This window comes from Lepeophtheirus salmonis, chromosome W (assembly GCF_016086655.4).
Source record: "Lepeophtheirus salmonis chromosome W, UVic_Lsal_1.4, whole genome shotgun sequence".
Lineage (NCBI taxonomy): Eukaryota > Metazoa > Arthropoda > Copepoda > Siphonostomatoida > Caligidae > Lepeophtheirus > Lepeophtheirus salmonis.
In genome coordinates this window covers 514,926-536,274 of record NC_092585.1, presented here as the reverse complement: position 1 = coordinate 536,274, position 21,349 = coordinate 514,926, and the positions used below count along the sequence as shown (strand labels likewise).

At 31.5% G+C, this 21,349-nt stretch overlaps 2 protein-coding genes and 1 long non-coding RNA gene across 3 annotated transcripts in view; 1 reads left to right on the top strand and 2 right to left on the bottom strand.

The window, feature by feature from the left end:
* Window positions 1–21,349, top strand: part of LOC139907403 (uncharacterized) — a 205,477-nt gene that overhangs the window by 107,860 nt on the left and 76,268 nt on the right. The gene's annotated exons all lie outside the window — the stretch shown is intronic.
* Window positions 2,952–7,196, bottom strand: LOC121128176 (transcription factor E2F6). Its single transcript, XM_040723755.2, has 4 exons — window positions 5,425–7,196; window positions 4,361–4,839; window positions 3,993–4,281; window positions 2,952–3,939 (listed from the first exon to the last, which is right to left on the bottom strand). The coding sequence occupies exons 1-4, from the start codon at window positions 5,759–5,761 to the stop codon at window positions 3,782–3,784; spliced, it is 1,263 nt and encodes a 420-aa protein (XP_040579689.1). The 5' UTR covers window positions 5,762–7,196; the 3' UTR covers window positions 2,952–3,781.
* Window positions 11,566–21,349, bottom strand: part of LOC121128175 (mitogen-activated protein kinase kinase kinase 9-like) — a 33,862-nt gene continuing 24,078 nt past the window's right edge. The window contains 3 exon segments of the mRNA XM_040723754.2: window positions 11,566–12,238; window positions 12,304–20,447; window positions 20,503–21,038. Coding sequence (XP_040579688.1) covers window positions 20,648–21,038 — 391 coding nt within the window. The 3' untranslated portion in view covers window positions 11,566–12,238; window positions 12,304–20,447; window positions 20,503–20,647.

The following is a 21,349-nucleotide window of genomic DNA, read 5'->3' as shown; positions in this document are numbered from 1 at the left end:
TTTTATAGATGAATATCCATACTCTTGTTATGAGATGAGGATAATGAGTGGCGTGTAATTCTGGACAGGGGACTAAAGGCACATTTATATCTAAATTTTAAATCTAACCATAAAATATGATTCTATTTTAGCTAAACATATCAAGAATTATGATACACAACTCAGTTAAGGGCAAAAACAACTGCTTAAATGGTCACAACAACGGGGGTAGTAGCTTTGGATGGTTTGCAACTAGTTTGTCTGAGACTACTTACTTCGCTTTAAGACTTGGGTATGATAATTAGGTTTTCCAATATTACATAGTCAATAAATATTACTTTTTTTATCACTAAAGGCTTAGCTATGGTTGATGGGCTCCAAGAAATGGTGTTCAGAAAACTCATAAAAGGCAAAAACAACTGTTTAAATGGTCACAACAACGAGGGTAGTTACATTGGGTGTTGCATTATAATTATAAATTGTGTAAATCCTTCATGATAATAGTATGTTGTTATATAAGCAGAAATAACGGGGGAAAAATCTTTTTTTGATGCTCTTAATAAGGAGTAATATCGCCGGACATTACTGCATAATTAGCTTTTGCTCTAAATCTTTAAGATGGATTTATTTCTAACATTTTTTTTATTAGTATATTTATTGCCTAATTTTATGATTTCGATATTTACTTTATTATTAATAATTAGTTAGATCTCATCGGTAGAGGTATATCTATCCTGTGCACAATTGTATAAAGCAACTTCCACATGAAGAAGAGGGGTGATTATCTTTTGATTAAACTCCATGTCTCGCTTGTGTTTTGCAACCTAAAGTTATGACATATTTAACTGGATTCCGGTGTCAGAACAAGAAAATATTATTTGGATCAATCTATTATTTCAATGTTCTGTATATATAATTTATTGTTATTAGTTATATGATTCCAATTGTTTAATTTTGTATATTTAACATAAATGTATGATGGTATATTTTTTATTATGTAGATTATATTTAATTAAAGCCTTCTTTTTTAAACCTGAAACTTCAAATATATTTCGAAATACTCTACTTTGTCGTTTCATTAGCTATTATTCTAAGAATAAGGTTCATAATGAATTACAATTTCATGGAGTGTGACGTTTTCAAATCTACTGTAACGGATAAAAAACGTCGAAGTCAATTATACGTAGTATATCTTCATTAAACATTTTGGTAATAAATACATTCGTTATACCCTCAAAAATCATAATAATGCAGGCAGATGATAATCACATCAGTATTTTATACAATGATACCATACGTCTTTTTTTCCCCCTTCTCCTTGCACGCGTTTTTCTCTACAATATTATCAACTATACTTATACAATATCAGATATCACACACGCACATAAATTACTTCAATACTGTGTAGGATTATTTTTACAAAATAACATGGCATACAATTGTCTATAATCTTTGCCCTCTTAATGTACACCCCGCTTCAAAAAGAAGATATACATTGCAATTTTTCTATTTAGTAGTCCTTTGTGTATACATATGTCCGCAATATGGTAGCCATAAATTCTAGCTTCTTTCTAGCAGCAGAAATAAATTTTGTGTTGTCTACAGCAATTTCCTTCCTAATCCCTCTAACCACCGGAAAATGGCGGGAAAGAAACTATGGTACATACAGGGAGCGGGGATCAAATTGTCGCCAAAATATTTTTCTACAAAAAACAACACAAAATATAAATTTTTTAACTTTTTTATTGAAAATCAAAATTATGACGAGCATATAGGTATAGAGTAGCCATTCATTCGATATAATCACCGTTGGCATCAATAACCGCCTCAATACGGCCTCTGAACCGGCTGCAGGCTCTTCTGACCATCTCATTGTCTATGTTGCCGAATACCTCCTTGATGGAGTCCATCAGTCTGGCCTTGGTGCTATGGGGATGTCTCTCGGCATAGCCCCAGACAAAATAGTCCAAAGGATTAAGGTCGGGAGAGTTAGGAGGCAAAAAATCCTTGGTTAAGATGTCATAACAGTTCTCGGTTAACCACTGCATGGAGATTTTGGACACATGGCAGGGTGCTGAGTCCTTTTGCCAAACCCAGGGCCTGTCTCCGGCCACCCATTTGATCCAGGGCAGAACCACCTTCTCCATAACATCCAGGTTGACCTCTGTATTGACCTTTAGACCCGTTTCAAACAAGTGGGGAGGCATAACATGACCTTCACTGCTGACCACCCCGAACACCATGACCATTGCAGGGAACTTGGTCTTCATTACCTTCCTCACATAACTGGTACAGGTGGCTATCCACCTGTTGTTCTGCTTATTGACCTTTTGGTCGTGACAGAAATTCTTTTCATCCAAGAAAAACCACAGTATCCCGGGTTGCTTTGGGTGCTTGAGCTTGTTTAGCAATTTTGTTGACTTCATCAGCCTGTTGTCCTTTGCCTTCTGGGTCAAGATCTGGCCCATCTGCATCTTGTAGCTCCTGCACCTTAAATTCTCAGATACACAGTCCCTTATTGTTTTCTTATGGCAGCCAAGATCCCTTGCCATGGCCTTCATGGACCGGATAGGGTTATCCTCAAACAAATTCTTCACCTTGTCCCTGACCTTCCTCCTTGGGTGCCCTCTTTATGGTGGCATCAACATCCCAGGTGTCCTCTAGCTTCTTACGGATACGCTGAACAGTCCGTAAATTCACTCCTAAGGTTGAAGCAATCGTTGAATTGGAGATTTCACCTCCATTATTAACCAATGCCATGACCTCGGCGGACCTTGAAAGCTCCTCGTTCCACTTATAGCTCTTTATCTCCTCACATGATGACGGCATGATGCTAACTGAACTACGTATCGTCAGCTGAGGAGAATAGCTTTCCTATTTGGTAACCGGTTTTTTATTTGATATTGTCTTCAAGTTATCAAGGTTTAAAGTAGGCGGCAATTTGATCCCCGCTCCCTGTACTATTTTACCTATTTTTGGAGATATTATGCGTATCTTTTATTGAATAATCAAGATTTTTTTATAAATTCATAGAAAAAAGACAAAATAGTATAAAATAAACATTTAAAAAAATATAAATAAATAGGAAGTTAGAAAATAATCAGCCATAATTATTCGGGCACTCAATTCTGTAGCTTTTTGAGCTACATATATATGTATTATATTATATGAAAAAAATCAATAAAGATCATTTTCGATCATTGCCCTCACAATAATGAACGTTGATTTAAAAAAAAAAACAACTATTTTCTTAAAACAACAAATTATGAAGAGGAAAAGGGATTTAATAATAATTATATAATAAAATAAAATCACTGTCTAATGTCTTATTACAGAAATATGACATTATGTACACACAAAACTAGAAATATGTAATAACCAAGAGAGTTTAAAGTATGTCAGTATTTAAACAAAGGAAGAGAGGAGTGGATAGCAAAAATATCACATCACTTTTCATTTCGTACATAAAATACCAGGTTAAAAAATATTGCAAAATCAATGAGTTGTTATTGTGAAGGAAGGCATAATGAAGGTTTATCATTAAAGTGTATATACTGCTGGCTGAGTACTCATAAGACCTACCTCCACAATTGAGCACACAACCTGCAAGAGGAAAAATTATGAAGAGGCTTCAAAGAACACAAACAAATTAGGGGTGGATCAAATCCAATCCGCAGCTAGCTAGCTCGCTCAATAACTACTAAGAGTGGAGTAGTGGCTCATTGTTACCTCTTTCATCGTTGTTAAAACTTGAAACTAATTGTTGAAAGTAATAGTCACAAGTGTTTTAATACTACTACTCTTAATTGAGAAATGGCAAATCGAAGAGATCTTTTAGATTTTCTTGTTCATCATATGAAAAACTATAATCTGAACTAGATAAAGGTGGTTCAAATTGTAGTAATCCATCAGAGGCCAATTGACCTCCAAGTTCAGAGTCCTGGTAACTTTCATCTGGACCTGCAAAAATCAAAAAATATAACATATCTTTGCTTGTAATTAAGTGGTCATACCATTTTCTTGGTCCAGAGTTTGTAGCTGTAAAGCCTTTCCTACAGGTCCAAAGTCTTCGGATGCGGATATCAACACGTTTTTTATGGATTGTCCACCTAAGTCAGAGGCTCGACCTACCACTTCAATGTCCAGCCTTGGTGGTGGACTTGGCACTCCAATTATTTTGGATGGACTCAAATCTGAAGATCCCTCTGAATCAGAAGAGCCCCCAGATATACCCTGCTCTTCCTCAGGACACAAAAAAACCTCTATTTCTCCTGTTGTACTGTGCATATAAATCTGCATGGCCTGAAATTATGATAAATGGGTATAGAAACTTCTGGTATGCGTGAGTCTTAACGTAGACTGCAGAATAGTAGTCTTTTACCTCTGAAGGACGAGGTACCTCCAAATCAGTTCCAGTTGGGGCTTTAATGGCCACAACAGTTTGATTTTGAAATTTTTTGATATTTCTCAAATCATGGTATGTGACAAACGCATATTGGCGTTCTTGGCTATTAATGAGCTTTAGTTCAGTTTCTGTATTCCGAATCAGTTGATCAAGTTCGTTTTCTTTAGTCTCCAGATATGACAGATCAGAATGAAGATGCGCTGTTTCTGAATTGAGATTATGGTATGGAGTTCCGCACCAATGAACCATATTTTTAGAATTCTTTTCTACCAGACCAATACCCTCTAGCACGTTGGTTATATCATATATGCGGCGCTTTTGTACCCCTAAAGTTTCTGATGCCTTATTCAAATCAACTGTTCCATGCGTTGAGGAGTGGAAAAGGCTTACAAATTTTTTTGTGAGGAGACCAAGCGAAGTCTCATATCGAGTTTTTTCAAGGGGAGATCGGGCAGCTGAAAAAAATATGAAAGATATTGAAAAGAAATACACATTCATACCCAAAGTGCTACTTTGTGGCTAATCTATCACTTATTGTCAATTATGTATATCATCGAAAAATTAATGTAGAATATACAAACTATACATATGGTTCCCTATTTTTTAACTTAATAAAAACCCATGGTGGAATCATAAATGAAAAGCTGAATTACTTACAACTACAACTTTCCGTTGAACTATTAATAGTGTCAACAAATGATATTTTTTACTAAAATGCAAAATACATATTTGTATGAAAGAAAATAAATGAGTTAAATAGTGGACATATAATCAAAAATCATATAAAAAAGAGGAAGATAATATAATAAGATAAATTTAAGGTTGTTTTAAGGCCAGAAAAAAAATATTTAACATGGAATAGTTTGGAGGAACAAAGCGGTACTTTATCACTACTAATGAAGGGTTTAAATTCCCGACATATTTGTCACATTTCTTTTAAATAAACTTGCACAAGGGAAGTGTGGGGTGGGGGTTGAAAACCAGGATGTAGAGCCCCCATCCAATAAAATCTAAATGAAGATGAGAGATCATCGTATTACGTTTTTTAGGGCTAGTAGATGTGAGCGGGTCCATTTTCCTCTTGAAAGACTTGATTGGTGTTTTAAATTGTTGTTCGAGTGTAAGCTTTCGCCTAGCCTCCTGGGATGCTGAATTGTTAGTAGTGGTTGTAGATACATGATAAGTCGCTTCTATGAGACTTTGAGGCGGAGTAGTTCCAACGACGTATTCGTGATCTGAAGAGCCGCGAAAATTGGTATTGTTTTTAATAAAAGTGTGGGAATTTTTAGGTGAGGCACATTCAGCGATTTCATCGTCCCCATGAATGATCTCACGAAGGCTACAAGGCCACGCCGAGGAAGATGATCCCAAAGACATCTTTTATTTCATTACACTTGTAAAATTCACAATAATATGTAGTATCTGTATTTATATAATAATGACCCTCGCAGTCGTTTTGATGATATCTCGTCCTAACAAATATTAATATATTTGAGAAAAAAAAATACTCAAAAAACGAAACGGTCCGTCGTTGTTATCTACAATAAACCCCCAAACAAAAAAACCAACTACGTTAGCTACTCATTGTAATAATATCATGTGCAAAGATGTTCTAAATGCTATCCACCGGTATGCTAAATAAATAGAAACCGAACATTAACCTGGTAACCCTGACAATTTTACGAATGTTTTGGAGAAGAGCAGCTCAATTGTCATGACTTTTTATTAGATTGGCCGTGAGCAGCCCTGAAAGAGTGTTGGAAAGGAAGTAAACACAAATCCTACTTAATATATAGTAAAAACATTTGCTGGAATTACTTTGAAGTCGATCCTAAAAACCCTAGTCTTAGTCAGACAAATAAAAAGGGAGACTTATTACAGAATTTGATTTTCCTCAATGTCTCTAACATAGTTCGTGTCAGCTGTCGATGTCTACTTCTATTCTGATTCAGTCATCCATCCTCCTCATCGACTCCGGATTTCGAGACATTAGGAATCCTTATTTCCATTCTTAAAGTGAAAGACATTCGTCTCCTGGGTAGTTCTCTCATCTAACAACTGTATCAATGATCCTTTATTTCAAAGAATTGTAGTCCCGATTCTTCTCCGAGTCTGTCTCAACAATCTACATTCTTGATTCTACAATTTGACGAGGTCTTCATTTTACTTAAGTCATTCAAACCCATTGAGGATCTTCCACGTCGTAGTGAAGCATATGAAGCTAAGTCTCACTTTCTCAAGAGCATCATTTTCCGTAGCGCTCTACAGCGAGGAACAAAGAAGACTGTCTGATTTCACACAAATCTATTTGTAAAATGAAATAAAAGGCTTATTCTGTGTTAGAATTAATCACAACAATGCTAAAGAGCTATCATTGAATCCAAGACCAAATGTACTCATTGTATATGTATTGTAATTACTAATTTATATTGACTGTCATTTGTTAGGATGTCTTTCAATTATCATAAGCCTTCTTCATCAATTAGAAGATACTAAATAGAGACTCCTTGACAAATGTGTGGAATTGAATCTAACAAAAGATCGTGTAACTTCGTCACTCCCGGCATTAAAGAACAAATTACTGTGGAACATGACTACATATAGTGATAATGAATAATTAATTGTAAACATTCTCTCAGTTTAATTCCACTCTTAACATATAGTGAGCTTTTTGGATTGCTTGAAGCAAACAACTTTTAGGATAAAATGTAGTTTAAAACTTTCGTAGTATGTATTGTTATGTAATGATTTAATTGAACTCAAGTATCTATTAACTAACACTATATTGATATTGAAATATAATTGATAACAAATTTAAGATTATGAATTTCATTTAACAAGTGGACCATACGATAATTATCTTTCTCTTGCCATATGTATGATGCTGTAAGCTTCATTGATTAAATTTATTTATTTAAATTTATTTCTACCAATAAAGTCAATGTGTCTAGAAGAATTATTGTTACTTTTCAATGTTCTGAAGGAAGCGACTATGACCACGAATTGAGATATGTGCATATACAGAGGATATCTCTGTATTTGAATTTAAAACTCCAGACAATTTTCTCAAGTAATACAAGGTTTGCATACAAAAAATGCCATCATGTACAATTCTTCTATATAGATAAGGACTACAGTTTTTCCATAGCATACATGTTACTAAAAACTTTAATGAGTACCTTCTCCTCTGTTTTGGTTTTGATATATTGTTCAGCTATAAAATTTATTATTCTTTGAAAATCATCCTCTTTATTTTCAATGGTATTTAGAATTGTTGTAAACTGTTCAAGCTTTGATTCAAGTATCCATAGAATATGTTCTTTCAAATTTTAGTATTCGTGTCAAAAATAGTTGCTACATTTTTACTCCGTTCCTAATCTTTCCTACCATAATCATAACTTTCCAACCAATGTTGTATAGCAAAGAATGGTTACAATATTTATCCATTATCTTACTCAGTTTTTATCAAGGTTGAATGACTTAACAAATGTTCAAATTTGAAGAAAATGGTCCAGTCCTGGATCATTTGTGCCCTAAAATGGCATTGCTTTTAATAAAGGCATGAGAGGAGTTGACGATATGGATCTTTGATATTACAATATATAATTGCCATGTCCTCTAAATATTGAAATCATATTAGCCTCTTAATTACAAAATTGTCATTTCCATGAATCACATTCAATGTTATGTAGAACGTCGAAGAAAAATGCCTTTGTCATCATCAAGAACAAAAAAAAAAAAACAGACAACACAAACTGCTTAAATTTATAATTGTGATGAAAATTTCCGAAGTTTGATTAAAAATTAAATAGAAATGATACGAAATTTAAAAATAAAATTAATTATATAGTTTGTAGTCTTCCTTTATCTAAGATATAATAATAAAAAATATTTCCATTGTATAAAATATAATGCGTATATTATATAGTTTATAGATTTTTTTTTTTTTCAATGTATTTATTTTAAAACTTTTGTACCTACAATTCCAATATTATTTATTTTTCTTATGATGAATTCTAATACATTTTAAACAAAATATTATGCATCTAACAGGAACAAATAGTTATAAACATTAATAATTTTCTAGCATTAAATAACATTCAATTTTATTATATAACTTTTACATATAAATATTAATTTAAATTCTTTTTTGCCGAAAATGAAGAAGAAAAAGTCTAGATTTATGACAAGGCTTTTAGAATTGTGTCATGTGGCCTTTGTGAGCCAAGCTTTTAGAAAATTCGAACTTCAACAACATAATAAAAGTCGTATTCACGATAATATTTTGAAGCTTTATTCAAAGAATATAGTTGAATCAAGTCCTGATGTTTATAATTTTATGTTGGATATGAACATTTGCCAGTTCATATTGATAGTCATCCAAACCTTGTAAAATTTATGGAACTTTATACTGGTTAAGCCATTCCCTCTCGCTACAGCATCGCTACTCCCAAATCAATGGAGTGCCAAAGTAAGTATTGTTGTCAAAGATTAAATATAACTTGTAGGAATAATGATCTTCTTGTCTTAGACGAAACCACGATATCTCTGGAGCAAAAATTTAGTTTCTTAATTCTGATGAACAAAAACGACTGATTACTTCGTCGAACACTTCAATTCAGTCTCAATGGTAAGGATGAAAACAGTGATGCAATCAATAAATCAACAAGGATAACGTTATCCATTCATGGCATATAAAACCTCTTTAATGGTGAAATTTGTACGCACATCTTAAATGTGTCCTGATTAATGATGCCACCACACATTTTCGTCAAGGTTATCATCATTAAAACCTACTTAGTACAATCAATATATGAAACCCAATATTAAGATATAATACTATACTATCTACCTATATTCATAATCATCATTAGTTATTTTGTACCTTCATTATAGATCCTCTTCATATTTCATAAATAATTATTCATTATAAATAGTAAATATAATAAAAGAAAAGAGTAAAAATCCAATATTCAGAGTTGCATTTCCGTCCATCTTTTCCGTGTTTAGGTATAGTCTGAATCCTCATGCTTCGGGTCTTTCTGGTTCTGAGTCCTAGTTATGATGCTCCGGGTACATGGGAAAATAAATAATATCTGGATCTACCTGTAGTCTCGTTTAAGGCAAGAAAAATATTCAACTTAAATGTTTATGTGATGGACTGCTATGGTGTCTGTGAAAACCCTCTATATTAACAGGCAAACTTGCATTCGTTTTTAACAGTTAATATCTGCTATTAGTTCAACTAAAACTCCTGCAATTTTTATCTTTTTTCATTTCTGCCTGCTGGTAAAATTACCCTGTTGTACTGAATACTTTTTAACAGGTGGGACAACGACACACAGGGTAAACCTGCTACTGCTATGTCAAGAGTAGTACAAAATAGACGAGAAAGATAAAAATTACTTATGAAAAGGAGAAATTTTTGCCAATATCTTATTTGTTTTATTCTATATAAGTCAGTATATAATAATGTGGATAGCATAAATGCTAAATGTACAAAGTAAATTTACTTTGTATATTTGGAACAAAGAAATCAAAATTTAACATTCTTTATTATAACCTCTTTGTATTTTGAAAAATAAATTTATTAACATGTTTCTTTTATAAAAAAACTTCAAATTGAACCATTCCTCAGGAGTACTTAATTACAAATGCAATGCAAGTGATTTGTCACAAGGTAGTATTCGAACAGAAACAACAATGGCTACAAGAACTTTAGCTCTGCATTTCCTATTTGGTCAGCCCAGTGATCTAAGCCCTGCAATTCTCCCATCAATAAAGGATGTCTATAAATCCCTTTTAATTGTAAAGCAAGACTTAAATCAAACTCGTCCTGGTAAATGGTTTAAAAGAGAGGCTTATTCACCAATTGCTGATTTATTTTTTCAATATGAGAGCAATTTATCATTCATGCAATGAACAAATGCTTAGTTGCTGGTAAAATTCAAAAAATAGACGAAAAAGTTGACGGGATTTCTAAAAAAGGGTTGAAAACTGATAATCCTTAGGTCAAAAAGTTTGTTAATGTATGTGAGGAAATGTTTGAGGTCGCTTCATGTCAATGCTATGATAATAAAATTCCAAGAGATAAATGCAAATGTCAAAGAAAGATCAGAATGATCCTCCTTCAAGAGTGGCAGGCAGGATTGGGATGTTAAGCCCTGTTGAGTGTCTTACTACCAGAAAGAATTTAGATTCTGCCAGCAGGAGAGAAAACACAAATTGAGGGTGAAAATAACGAAGAGAAACGGCTAATGGACCTAAATTCTTATTATCAGTCCATAAAAATGTTTCAGATGTGGAAGATTTCCTTAGGCCTGAAAATGCTGTTGAGAACTTGGACTTTGAAGAAGAATCTGTGAGGCAATTAAAAAAATCTTACCATAATAAAGGGAGTTACCCGAAACCTTGCAATAATAGCGGACAGATTTCGATTGTCAGATACAGCAGTAGCTGCTATATGTAATTGTCTTTCAGAAAATATGGAATTTATTGCGCCTTATGATATACTAGATAGGTAAAAAATTAAAAGGGAAAGACAGAAGTAGAGTTAAATTCATGCAAAATCTTCAAAAGAAGAATCAATGAAAATCAAATGCATTTGTTTTGATGGCAAGGCACCTTGAAAGGGAAGGGGCATCTGTACAATGAACGATCATTCCATTAAAGAAGATGAGATCCATCGAGTGAGGCACACAAAGACGAGATCCCTTGAGCAGAACATGAAGAGATGATCATAAGGCGTGTTGCTAGGATATCCAAATGGAAAAATATGAACTCCGAGGGAAAATGGATAGATGGAGATCCAATTAAATGCAATCCAGGCGGAGGGGAACTTTTTTAAGGCTTTTGACTAATAAAATTAATTATATTCAATATTAGTAAGGTAAGCGGAAAACTTCAGTCTTTATTAGAGGGAGATGTTATGCACAAGATTGATTAATATATAATGAAGAAAAAAAAAAAAAAAAAGAAAAATCTATCAACTGTTTTCCTTTTCTAATCTCAAAACAGTAATTTATTTGACCAAACAGCCCATCTTTAATTATTATTGATTTACTACAATAATAATGGCTGCGAGTATAGATTTAAAAAAAAAAAAGAGTTTTTATGCACACAAGAGCTCTGTTACGAGAGGAATTGCGTAGAGTATTTCGAAATATATATGAAGTTCAAAGTTTAAAAAAGAAGGCTTTAATTAAATATAATCTAAATAATAAAAAATATACCATCATACATTTATGTTAAATATACAAAATTAAACCATTGGAATCATATAACTAATAACAATAAATTATATATACAGAATATTGAAATAATAGATAGATCCAAATAATATTTTCTTGTTCTGACACCGGAATCCAGTTAAATATGTCATAACTGTAGGTTGCAAAACACAATCGAGACGTGGAGTTTAATCAAAAAGATAATCACCCCTTTTTCTTCATGTGGAAGTTGCTATTTACACGCACAGGATATATATATCTCAACCGATGAGATCTAACTAATTATTAATAATAAAGTAAATGTCAAAATCATAAAATTAGACAATAAATATACTAATAAAAAAATGTTAGAAATAAATCCATCTTAAAGATTTAGAGCAAAAGCTAATTATGTAGTAATGTCCGGCGATATTACTCCTTATTAAGAGCATCAAAAAATATTTTTTTCCTGTTATTTATGCTTATATAACAACATACTATTATCATGAAGGATATACACAATTGCTAATTATAATGCTTCACCCAATGTAACTACCCCCGTTGTTGTGACTATTTAAGCAGTTGTTTTTGCCTTTTATGAGTTTTCTGAACACCATTTCTTGGAGCCTATCAACCATAGCTAAGCCTTAAGTGGTTAAAAAAAAGTAATATTTATTGATTATGTAATATTGGAAAACCGAATTATCATACCCAAGTCTTTAAGTGAAGAAACTAGTATCAGACAAACTAGTTGCAAACCATCCAAAGCTACTACTCCCGTTGTTGTGACCATTTAAGCACTTTTTTTTTGCCATTGAATGAGTTGTGTATCATAATTTTTGATAATTTTGGCTAAAATAGAATCATATTTTAGGGTTAGATTAAAAAAAATTGAATACTTACTGTTAGATAGTACAAAATTCAGAGTTCCATTTCGAAATTAGTAAATATTTTATACTTTTTACTGATAGCTTGATCGTCATTTGGTGTGGATGACTCAAAACATTTTTATATGTATTTCTATAAAGGAAATCAGTACCAACATCCTCCATTAATTTAATGATGGTTCCTCGGGAAGGGATAAGGTTATATTACATGTAATAATCATCTTTGTGAGATCAGAGTAAAAGTCTGACTTGATGTATTCATCATTAACTTGATTTTTTAGATGAATATCCATGCTCTTGATATGAGGATAATGAGTGGCGTGTAATTCTAGACAGGGGACTAAAGGCACATTTATATCGACAAATCCGACAAGCCATCTGTTTCTCATCCGGTAAGTATCTTCCAAATAAATAGGCCTCCATTTTAAGAAATCCAAACAGAAGGCGACATTATTTTAGGTATTTGATTCAGTCTTTTATCGACTATCAGCATCTAATATTACATTACTATTGAATAATAAAGATGGGAATGATAACGTTCTTGATAGAAGAAGATGTATATTATTTAATCAATTATGCCATAAGTATTTCTTCCCTTCTCCTCGCACGCTTTTGTATTCTTACCAAAATTATCAAACTTAGTAATGGCCAAGATATCCCACTGGCAGCAGACATAGTCTCTACGTATAAACTCCCCTCATCTACGATATCATTATTACAGCCCTTCCAAGATTTAATAATATTCCGAAGAGATCAGGAGCTATTAACCTTGGAAATTTTGAAAAGATGAAAGTTTCATTTGCTTCAGACCTTCTTAGTCATGCAACTGGAAGTGCAATAAGATTTTTGGTAGATAAATTGGATTATCCGGAATTTTATTTAACGGCTGCTTTGTTTTCTGAACAAGTTGGTCACTGGTTTGATATAATGACATCAAGAAACTTGGGAACAGCGCTAAGTAAGACCAACATAAAAAGTTTGACTTGGAAGCCAGTACAAAAATAAATTATACTTTCTACCAAATCCTACATTGAGGTGTCCAACTTCTTGTTATCTCAAGCAGGTTTTTCTTTTGTATTTGGATCTAGATTTACTCAAGACTGTGCTCAGAATATATTTACCCAAGTAAGATATAAAAATCCAACACCTTCTCCTATGGAACTAAAGAACGCCTTGAAAATTGTTACTCTAACACAATTTCTATATAAAAAACACTGGATAAGTTATGAGGAGGATAATTCTCCATTTTTAGTATCACTAGAGGAATCGAAAATGATCCAAGAATTTCACAATGAAGAAAATATTAAGGATCTTGAATGCATTTTTGTTAACTCTCTCGACTCAACTGAAATGAATTCCTTCGCTTATTTGGTTGGCTATTGTCTACGTAAAACATTTCAGAGTCATTCTCATTGTAATTATTATTCTATATTGATGAAGAAAAGTAGACAAGTGATTGGGCCAGTCTGTTTTCCTTACAAAATTATACGTCTTCAAATGGATTAGTTTACGGCTCTAAATTTTTTTGGAGCAATTTTCGAACGTGGAACTCATTTTTAATTCAATGATCAAAGATTTAAAAAAGATGACAAAAATTGAAACACAGTGGAGTTGAAAACTTAGTTGTAAATTGTGCAAATATTATACAGTCACCTTTAATTATAGATAATAATAATGTAAGATAATACTCGACTCACATTTATATTAAAAAAGAGACAAATCAGAGTCAATAGCAGTCAATTAGAATTGTATACTAATAATTTGCAAATATTAAATAAAATTTGCAGCTTAAATATATTGAACCGAAAAAAGTAAAATGAACTGGACCCCTTTTCTCAGATAAGACTCAAATCTCTTACAAACCCACATTAGAGTCAATAGCAGTCACTTATGATTTTATACAAATAATTTGAAAATATTTATTTTAAATATTCAAATTAAGTAGATTGAACCCAAAAAAAATTAAACTGGAATCTTCCCGCGATAAGGCTCGACTCTCATCTCTATTCAATCAGACACACATCAGAGTCAAGAGCTGATTTTTGGAAATATGTTTTATAGATTTGAATTGTAGTAAGGGATATTTAAAGATGTTTTGTCAATAAATTTTTGAATTAACTTGATATTTGCATAAGTTATTTAATGAAATAATATTTAATATTAAACAAGATGGAAGAACTTAAAAACTGAGGGGGAAATAATTTCACCGCCAAAAGCAAAGACCACATAGATTAGAGAAAGAAAAAAGAATGGAAGAAGAATAAGATTGATTTTTTTACCTGGATTTTTTTAATATCTATAAAATTCTTGGTTTTCAAGATATTTGCAACTTTTCAAAGCTGAAATAAAACTATAGGAGAATGCACAACTTTTCATATAAATGCAAATTTACAAATTGTTAGTGATTATTCCGGGAAACCCGAAATTGTGACCGCTTTTTTGACCTTACAAAGTAAAAAAATGGGTTAAACGCCGAAATTTTGCAAATACTCAATCATGCAAAAAGTTAGCCAACACATAAAGAAAACTTTTTATGGTTACAATTTTTTTAAATTGATTTCTATGAAGTATATATAAGGGGATTCATGCCAAATTTGCTCATAGCAATAATTAGCAATCCTAAATTAATTTAGTCAAAAGTTTAGTTGTTAATTGTAGCAATATTATACAGTCATCTTTAATTAAATTGCAAAATGATTTTTGCATAATTTTGAGTTTACAAAATTCTTAAATATGACCTTCTTTTACCTTCAAACTTTAAATAAATGGGTTAAATCTAAGAAATTTGCAAAGTCAGTATTATGCAATAATTTAGCAAGGACGTAGGGTTCACTTTTTATATAGTAACAAATTTTCGAATCGATTTCTATAATTTTTGATTTTTTAAGATTTGAAACTCTATTTTTTTGTTTTGGGGTTTCTTTGTAGTCTAAAACAGGGTTTCAGGGTACAAATTTTGCAAAAGTTATTTAGTGAAATGCTCCGGAAATTGAAAAATCTTTCGTTTTAAATATTAGAATCAGCATTTTTTTTTGTGAAAACAACATCTCCTCCTCGTCTTATTTATGTGTGCAGGAAATTGTCTCATTTTTTTGTAGCAGATATATCATAAATAAAATATTTGGAAAATAAACCAGCCCACATGATTCTTCTTTTCATGCTCTACCACATTTACGTTATGAACTGTAGCTGTACACCCTTTAGTTTATGGGGTATATAACCCTCAAAGTTTGGTCAAAAAATTTATTTTGATAAGATGTGCCAGAAAAAGCATCCGGGCTCACCCTGGACGGCATTCTACCCTCCGGTTTAAAGATAATTTTGATTTAAAAAAAATTAATTTAATTTCTATATTGACATTTAAACCCTCAAAGGTGGAGTTGAACGGTGGGATTGATCAAACACATTCTTATAACAAAAGTTAGCCAACACATATGGCCAACTTTTATCATAGTTAAAATTTTTAAAATCGATTTGTGCAAAGTTGGATTTATTTTGATTTTGCCTTCCCTCTTTTTTTAGAACAAGTTTCTCCAGACATAAGGTTTCTGAAAAAAACAAACAAAAAAAAACTCAGCCCAGTTCATACTCCTATTCATGGTCTACAATTTTTAGAATCGATTTTTTCAAACTTGGATTTATTTCGATTTTGCCGTCCCTGTTTTTCCGGAACAGAAAACTCCTGAACTTGGCAAAAGATATCCGTATAAAAAACTGGCCTATATAATACGCCTTGAGTGGGTTTTCACCACTTATTTTATGGTCTATAGGCATAACTCTACCAGTTTCAGAGTCTATAAGCCACAAACTTTTGTTAAGATTAAGATTTTTTTAACAGACTTAAAGACGCTATTTTTATTATATATAGGATAGCAGCCAATATGGGGTTCCATGCCAATAATCAGCAGTCCTAAATTAATTTAGTCAAGTTTATTTGTAAATTGTACAAATATTATACATTTACCTTTAACTAAATTGCCAAACAATTTACAAATATTAGCAATACTTTACTAAATTAATTTAGTACTCTACTCACATTTCTATTCAAACAAACCCAAATCAGAGTCATTTCAATTAAAAAGAGACAAGTCAGAGTCAATAGCAGCCAATTAGGATTTTATAAAAATAATTTGCAAATATTTATTATAAATATTCCAATTAAGTCAATTGAACCCTGGAAATAAATGAAGTGGTACTTTTCCCCAAATAAGACTCGAATCACATTTCTATTCAATCAGACACGCATCAGAGTCAATAGCTGCCTATTAGGATTTTATTAAAATAATTTGCAAATATTTAGTTAAAATAGGCAAATTAAGTAAATCGAACCCAGAAAAATTAAATAAACTGGAATTTTCTCCAGATAAGACTCGACTCTCATTTCTATTCAATCAGACACACATCAGAGCCAATAGCTGCCAATTAGGTTTTTATAAAAATAATTTGCAAATATTTAATAAAAATATTCAAATTAAGTCAATTGAAACCTGAAAAATTAAATGAACTGGACCCTTTTCCCAGATAAGACACGAATCACATTTTTATTCTGTCAGACCCCCATAGAGTCAATAGGTACAAATTAGGATTTCATTAAAATAATTTGCAAATATTTAGTTAAAATAGGCAAATTAAGTCAAATGTATCCACCAAAATTTAATTGAGCTGCACCCCTTCCCAGATAAGAGATTTATTATTCAAAACTTAATTTTAGCAATATAATTCCAGGAACTGACCTGCATCAGAGTCAGTAGCAGCCATTAAGGATGTAAAGAAGTATACATTTAATTTTTTCAAAAAAATTTTATTAACAAGATAATTTAAACATATAGGTATAACTCCATGAACTGACCTAAACATAATCAATAGCAGCCAATAAGGACTTTTTGCAAATAATTTTTCAAAAATGTCACCTAAATATGCAAACTTAATTTAGTCCAATAACAGTTAATAACGATTTTAAACAAATAATTTGCCAATATTTAATTAAAATACGCAAATTAAGTCAATTGAACCCAGAAATAGTTAATAAACTAGATTTATTTCCTCAGATAAGAGTAGACTAAAAATCAAAGTTTGGTCAAAAAATGTATGATTTTTATAACAACTATAAAAGTCTTGGTTTTCAAGATATTTGCTATTTTTCAAAGCTTAAAAAAACTGTAGGACAGGGCACTACTATTCATATTTATGCAAATTTACAAATTGTTTGTGATTATTCCGAGAAACCTGAAATTGTGACCGTTTTTTTGAGTTTCACATGTAAAAAAATGGGTTAAACGGCAAAATTTTGCAAACATTTTTATGAAGAAGTTAGCCAAAACACAGGGGAAAGTTATGGTGAAAACTTTTTCGAATTGATCACTATAAAGTTGGATTTATTTCGTTTTGCCAATTTTTTGTTAGAACAGGTTTCTCCAGACCTTGGCATAAGGTTTCCGGTAGACAATCCAGTCCACTAAATACTCCTTCTCATTGTCTACAACTTTTATTTAATGGACTATAGACGTAACTCTGCCGGTTTAGGATTATTTAAACAACAAACTTCCAGTTACGTTTTCTAACACACAAACAGATTTTACTTTTATTATATATTGGACTAGCAGCCAATAAGGGGCTCCATGCCAAATTCGCACATGTGAAAATCTGTTTTTTGAATATTATACACGTGTATTTTTTGTCATAAGTTATGAAATTTTGGAAAAATATTTTATTGATATGAATTGTAGTAAGGGATATTTCAAGATGTTTTATGAAGAAATTTTTAAATTAACTTGATAAGTGCAAAAATAATTTAATGTCATAATTTATAATATTGTATTAAACACACAAGAGAGAAAGATGGAATAGAAGGAGGTAGAAGAGAGGGGGAAATAATTAAACCGCGCAAAACAAAGACAAATGAATATCTTTTTTTTTCTTAAAAATTATTAATAAATACTTGGAGAAGAAGAAGAAAGATTTTTTACCTGGATTTTTGTAACATCAATAAAATTCTTGGTTTTCAAGATATTTGCAATTTTTCAAAGCTTAAAAAAACTAAAATTTCATGTATATGCAAATTAACAAATTTTTTGCGATTATTACTGGAAACCCAAAATTATGACAGTTTTTTTACCTTCAAAAGTAAAAAAAAAATGGCAAATTTTATTTTATGCAAAAAGTTAGCCAACACATAAAGAAAAGTTTTTACGGTTACAATTTTTTCAAATTGATTTCTATGAAGTTGGATAATAAGATAATAGCAGAAATAAAGGGTTCTATGCCAAATTTGCACATGCTAATTATAAACAATCCTAAAATTAATTTAGTCAAAAGTTTAGTTGTAAATTGTACCAATATTATACAGTCATCTTTAATTAAATTGCCAAATAATTTTACAAATATTAGCAATATTTTACTAAATTAATTTAGTAAACAATTTATTATTCAAAAGTTAATTTAACCATATATAACTCCACGAACTAACCTAAACAGAGTCAATAATAATTTGCAAATCTTTAATAAAATATGCAAATAAAATAAATTGAACCCAGGAAAATTAAATGAACTCGACCCTTCCCAGATAATACTCTACTCACATTTATATTAAAAAGAGACAAATCAGAGTCAATAGCAGTCAATTAGAATTTTATAAAAATAATTTAAAAATATTTTATAAAAATATGTAAATTAAGACAATTTTATCCCGAAACTATTTTTAACTGAACCCTTCCCCAGATAAGAGTCGACTCACATTTCTATTCAAACGAACAATAAATTACAACAATACAGTAAAATAATTTATTTGCCTATATATTTGTTAAGAGTTATTTAAATAAATAGTTTAATGTATACATAATACTTTTATATTGTATAAAAATTAAAATTATAACCTTTTTTTATCTTCAAAATTTGAAAAAATGAGTTATATCAAAAACACATATGGCCAACTTTTATGCACCGGTTTGATTTGTATTCGCTACACATATTATCTAATTTATACCTTAGTTCACTTCAGTTACTATCATTTATACCAGGGATTCTCAACCTTTCTTGTGCCACGGACCAGCATTCATTTTATGTCTTAATCATTAATGACACAATGGTTTTATTTCAAGGGCCGTCAAAATCGGTCAATTATTTACTATACCTCATAAAAAGTGGAAAGAGTAAAACAATAAGACTTCATGGGTGTCCTGAACCGGCGCCATCTAGGAATATTGAGAAACAATGAGATCCGAAGTGTGTTCTGCACGTCCAATTTAATCAGTAATTTTGTTTTGGTTGCATTCACTGCATAAAATCCCGCTATGATGAGTGTATCGATAATTTTTTTGGTATAAGTGTAACAAAATATGAAGCCCGCCCTCATCTCATTTTATGAAATAGACACATACTGATATACTCATTAATCAGTCTTAGTTATTCTGCATGTAAGTCACTTATAATGATAAATATCTTTCAATAGATAAATATGTAAAATGAAAAATCAGCGTTCCAGTGGTTAGAGACAATGATAGGAAATCCATAAATTATAAACTGTATTTTAAAGAAAGAGGCTTTATAGTTATATTTCGGAGTGGCAATACTAATAGACTCTCCTCCCTAAATAAAACTATTGAAATATGAATAAATAATCGGGAGTTAACCATGATTTTAATTTGTTAAAAAGTTAATTAGTAACATTTTTCTTCGACTTTTCTTGTTTAAGCTACATATACATTTGTATTTATACAAAAAGAGTCCTGTCTATGTCAAAAACAAAATTAACACTGGCAGAAAGAAATGAGAATACCTTCGGACAGGACTGGTATTAATGGGATATTTTGTATTACCTTGGTGTTCCATGGGTTTCATAGTCTTAAATCCACTGGCTCATTTGGATCAATATAGCCTTCAGTTATTCGATTTCGTATAGATGATTGATCAACTGTATGATCGATGAGATCTAAGCCACGACTTCGCGGAAATTCTATACTTACTTGTCGACTGTGAAGTGAACAAATATTTGATCATTAAAAATAAGGAATAATATGAAAATTACCTTCGAACAGATTCTAAGCTATCTAATCTCCTTGCAGTTTCTACATACTGTCTACTAGGAGGAACATGATAAGGATCGTGATGAACACAACCACCAACACTACCAATACTATCCATTTGATCTTGATAAAACATTTGTGTACGCATCATGGTATAACCACCACCACTTTGATAACTATTATTATTGTTGGTGGTAGTATAATGTCCATCAGAGCTCGAATAGTCCTGACCTGAAAGGAATAAAGGCCTATCAAGTCCTGGGCCTGTGGCAACAGGAGGAGGAGGGGGTATTGCACATCTTTTCCATCCTCAGAAGAACTGGCATTGGACGATCTACGAACTGATGGTGAAGAAGGTGAGGGATGACTGGTAGATTCAGTTAATCGTAATGACTTGAAATTAACTGCACTATTCAAAGGAACTCTATTATTAACAGGTAATCCATGGAAAGTATTGTGAGGATAAAGTGAAGAAGAATTTCTGGAGACCCTCGAATCACTATACCAAAATTTTAATTCCTTTTCTTCGTTGTCAAGACTGTAATAGCAAATTAAATATGATTAATGAAGTAGAGCTGATCTAATGTACGTAGTAAATATGTTACTTGTAGATTTGGATTCGAGTCAAAATTTTAGAGTTAAACCTTTTGAAAATTTCCCCATACTATGTAGTTATGTGACTTCTCCTTTTTACATAATACATCAACTCTTCTTCTAATAAGAAATGAGCATTTGCAGATTTTTACTGCCCTTTTGAGTGATAATAAAAGTTTGACTAATTATCATTGGTCGAATCTTTCGAGTTTTGAATATTCAAATACGAACTAAGTCAAATTTTCCTAAAAAATA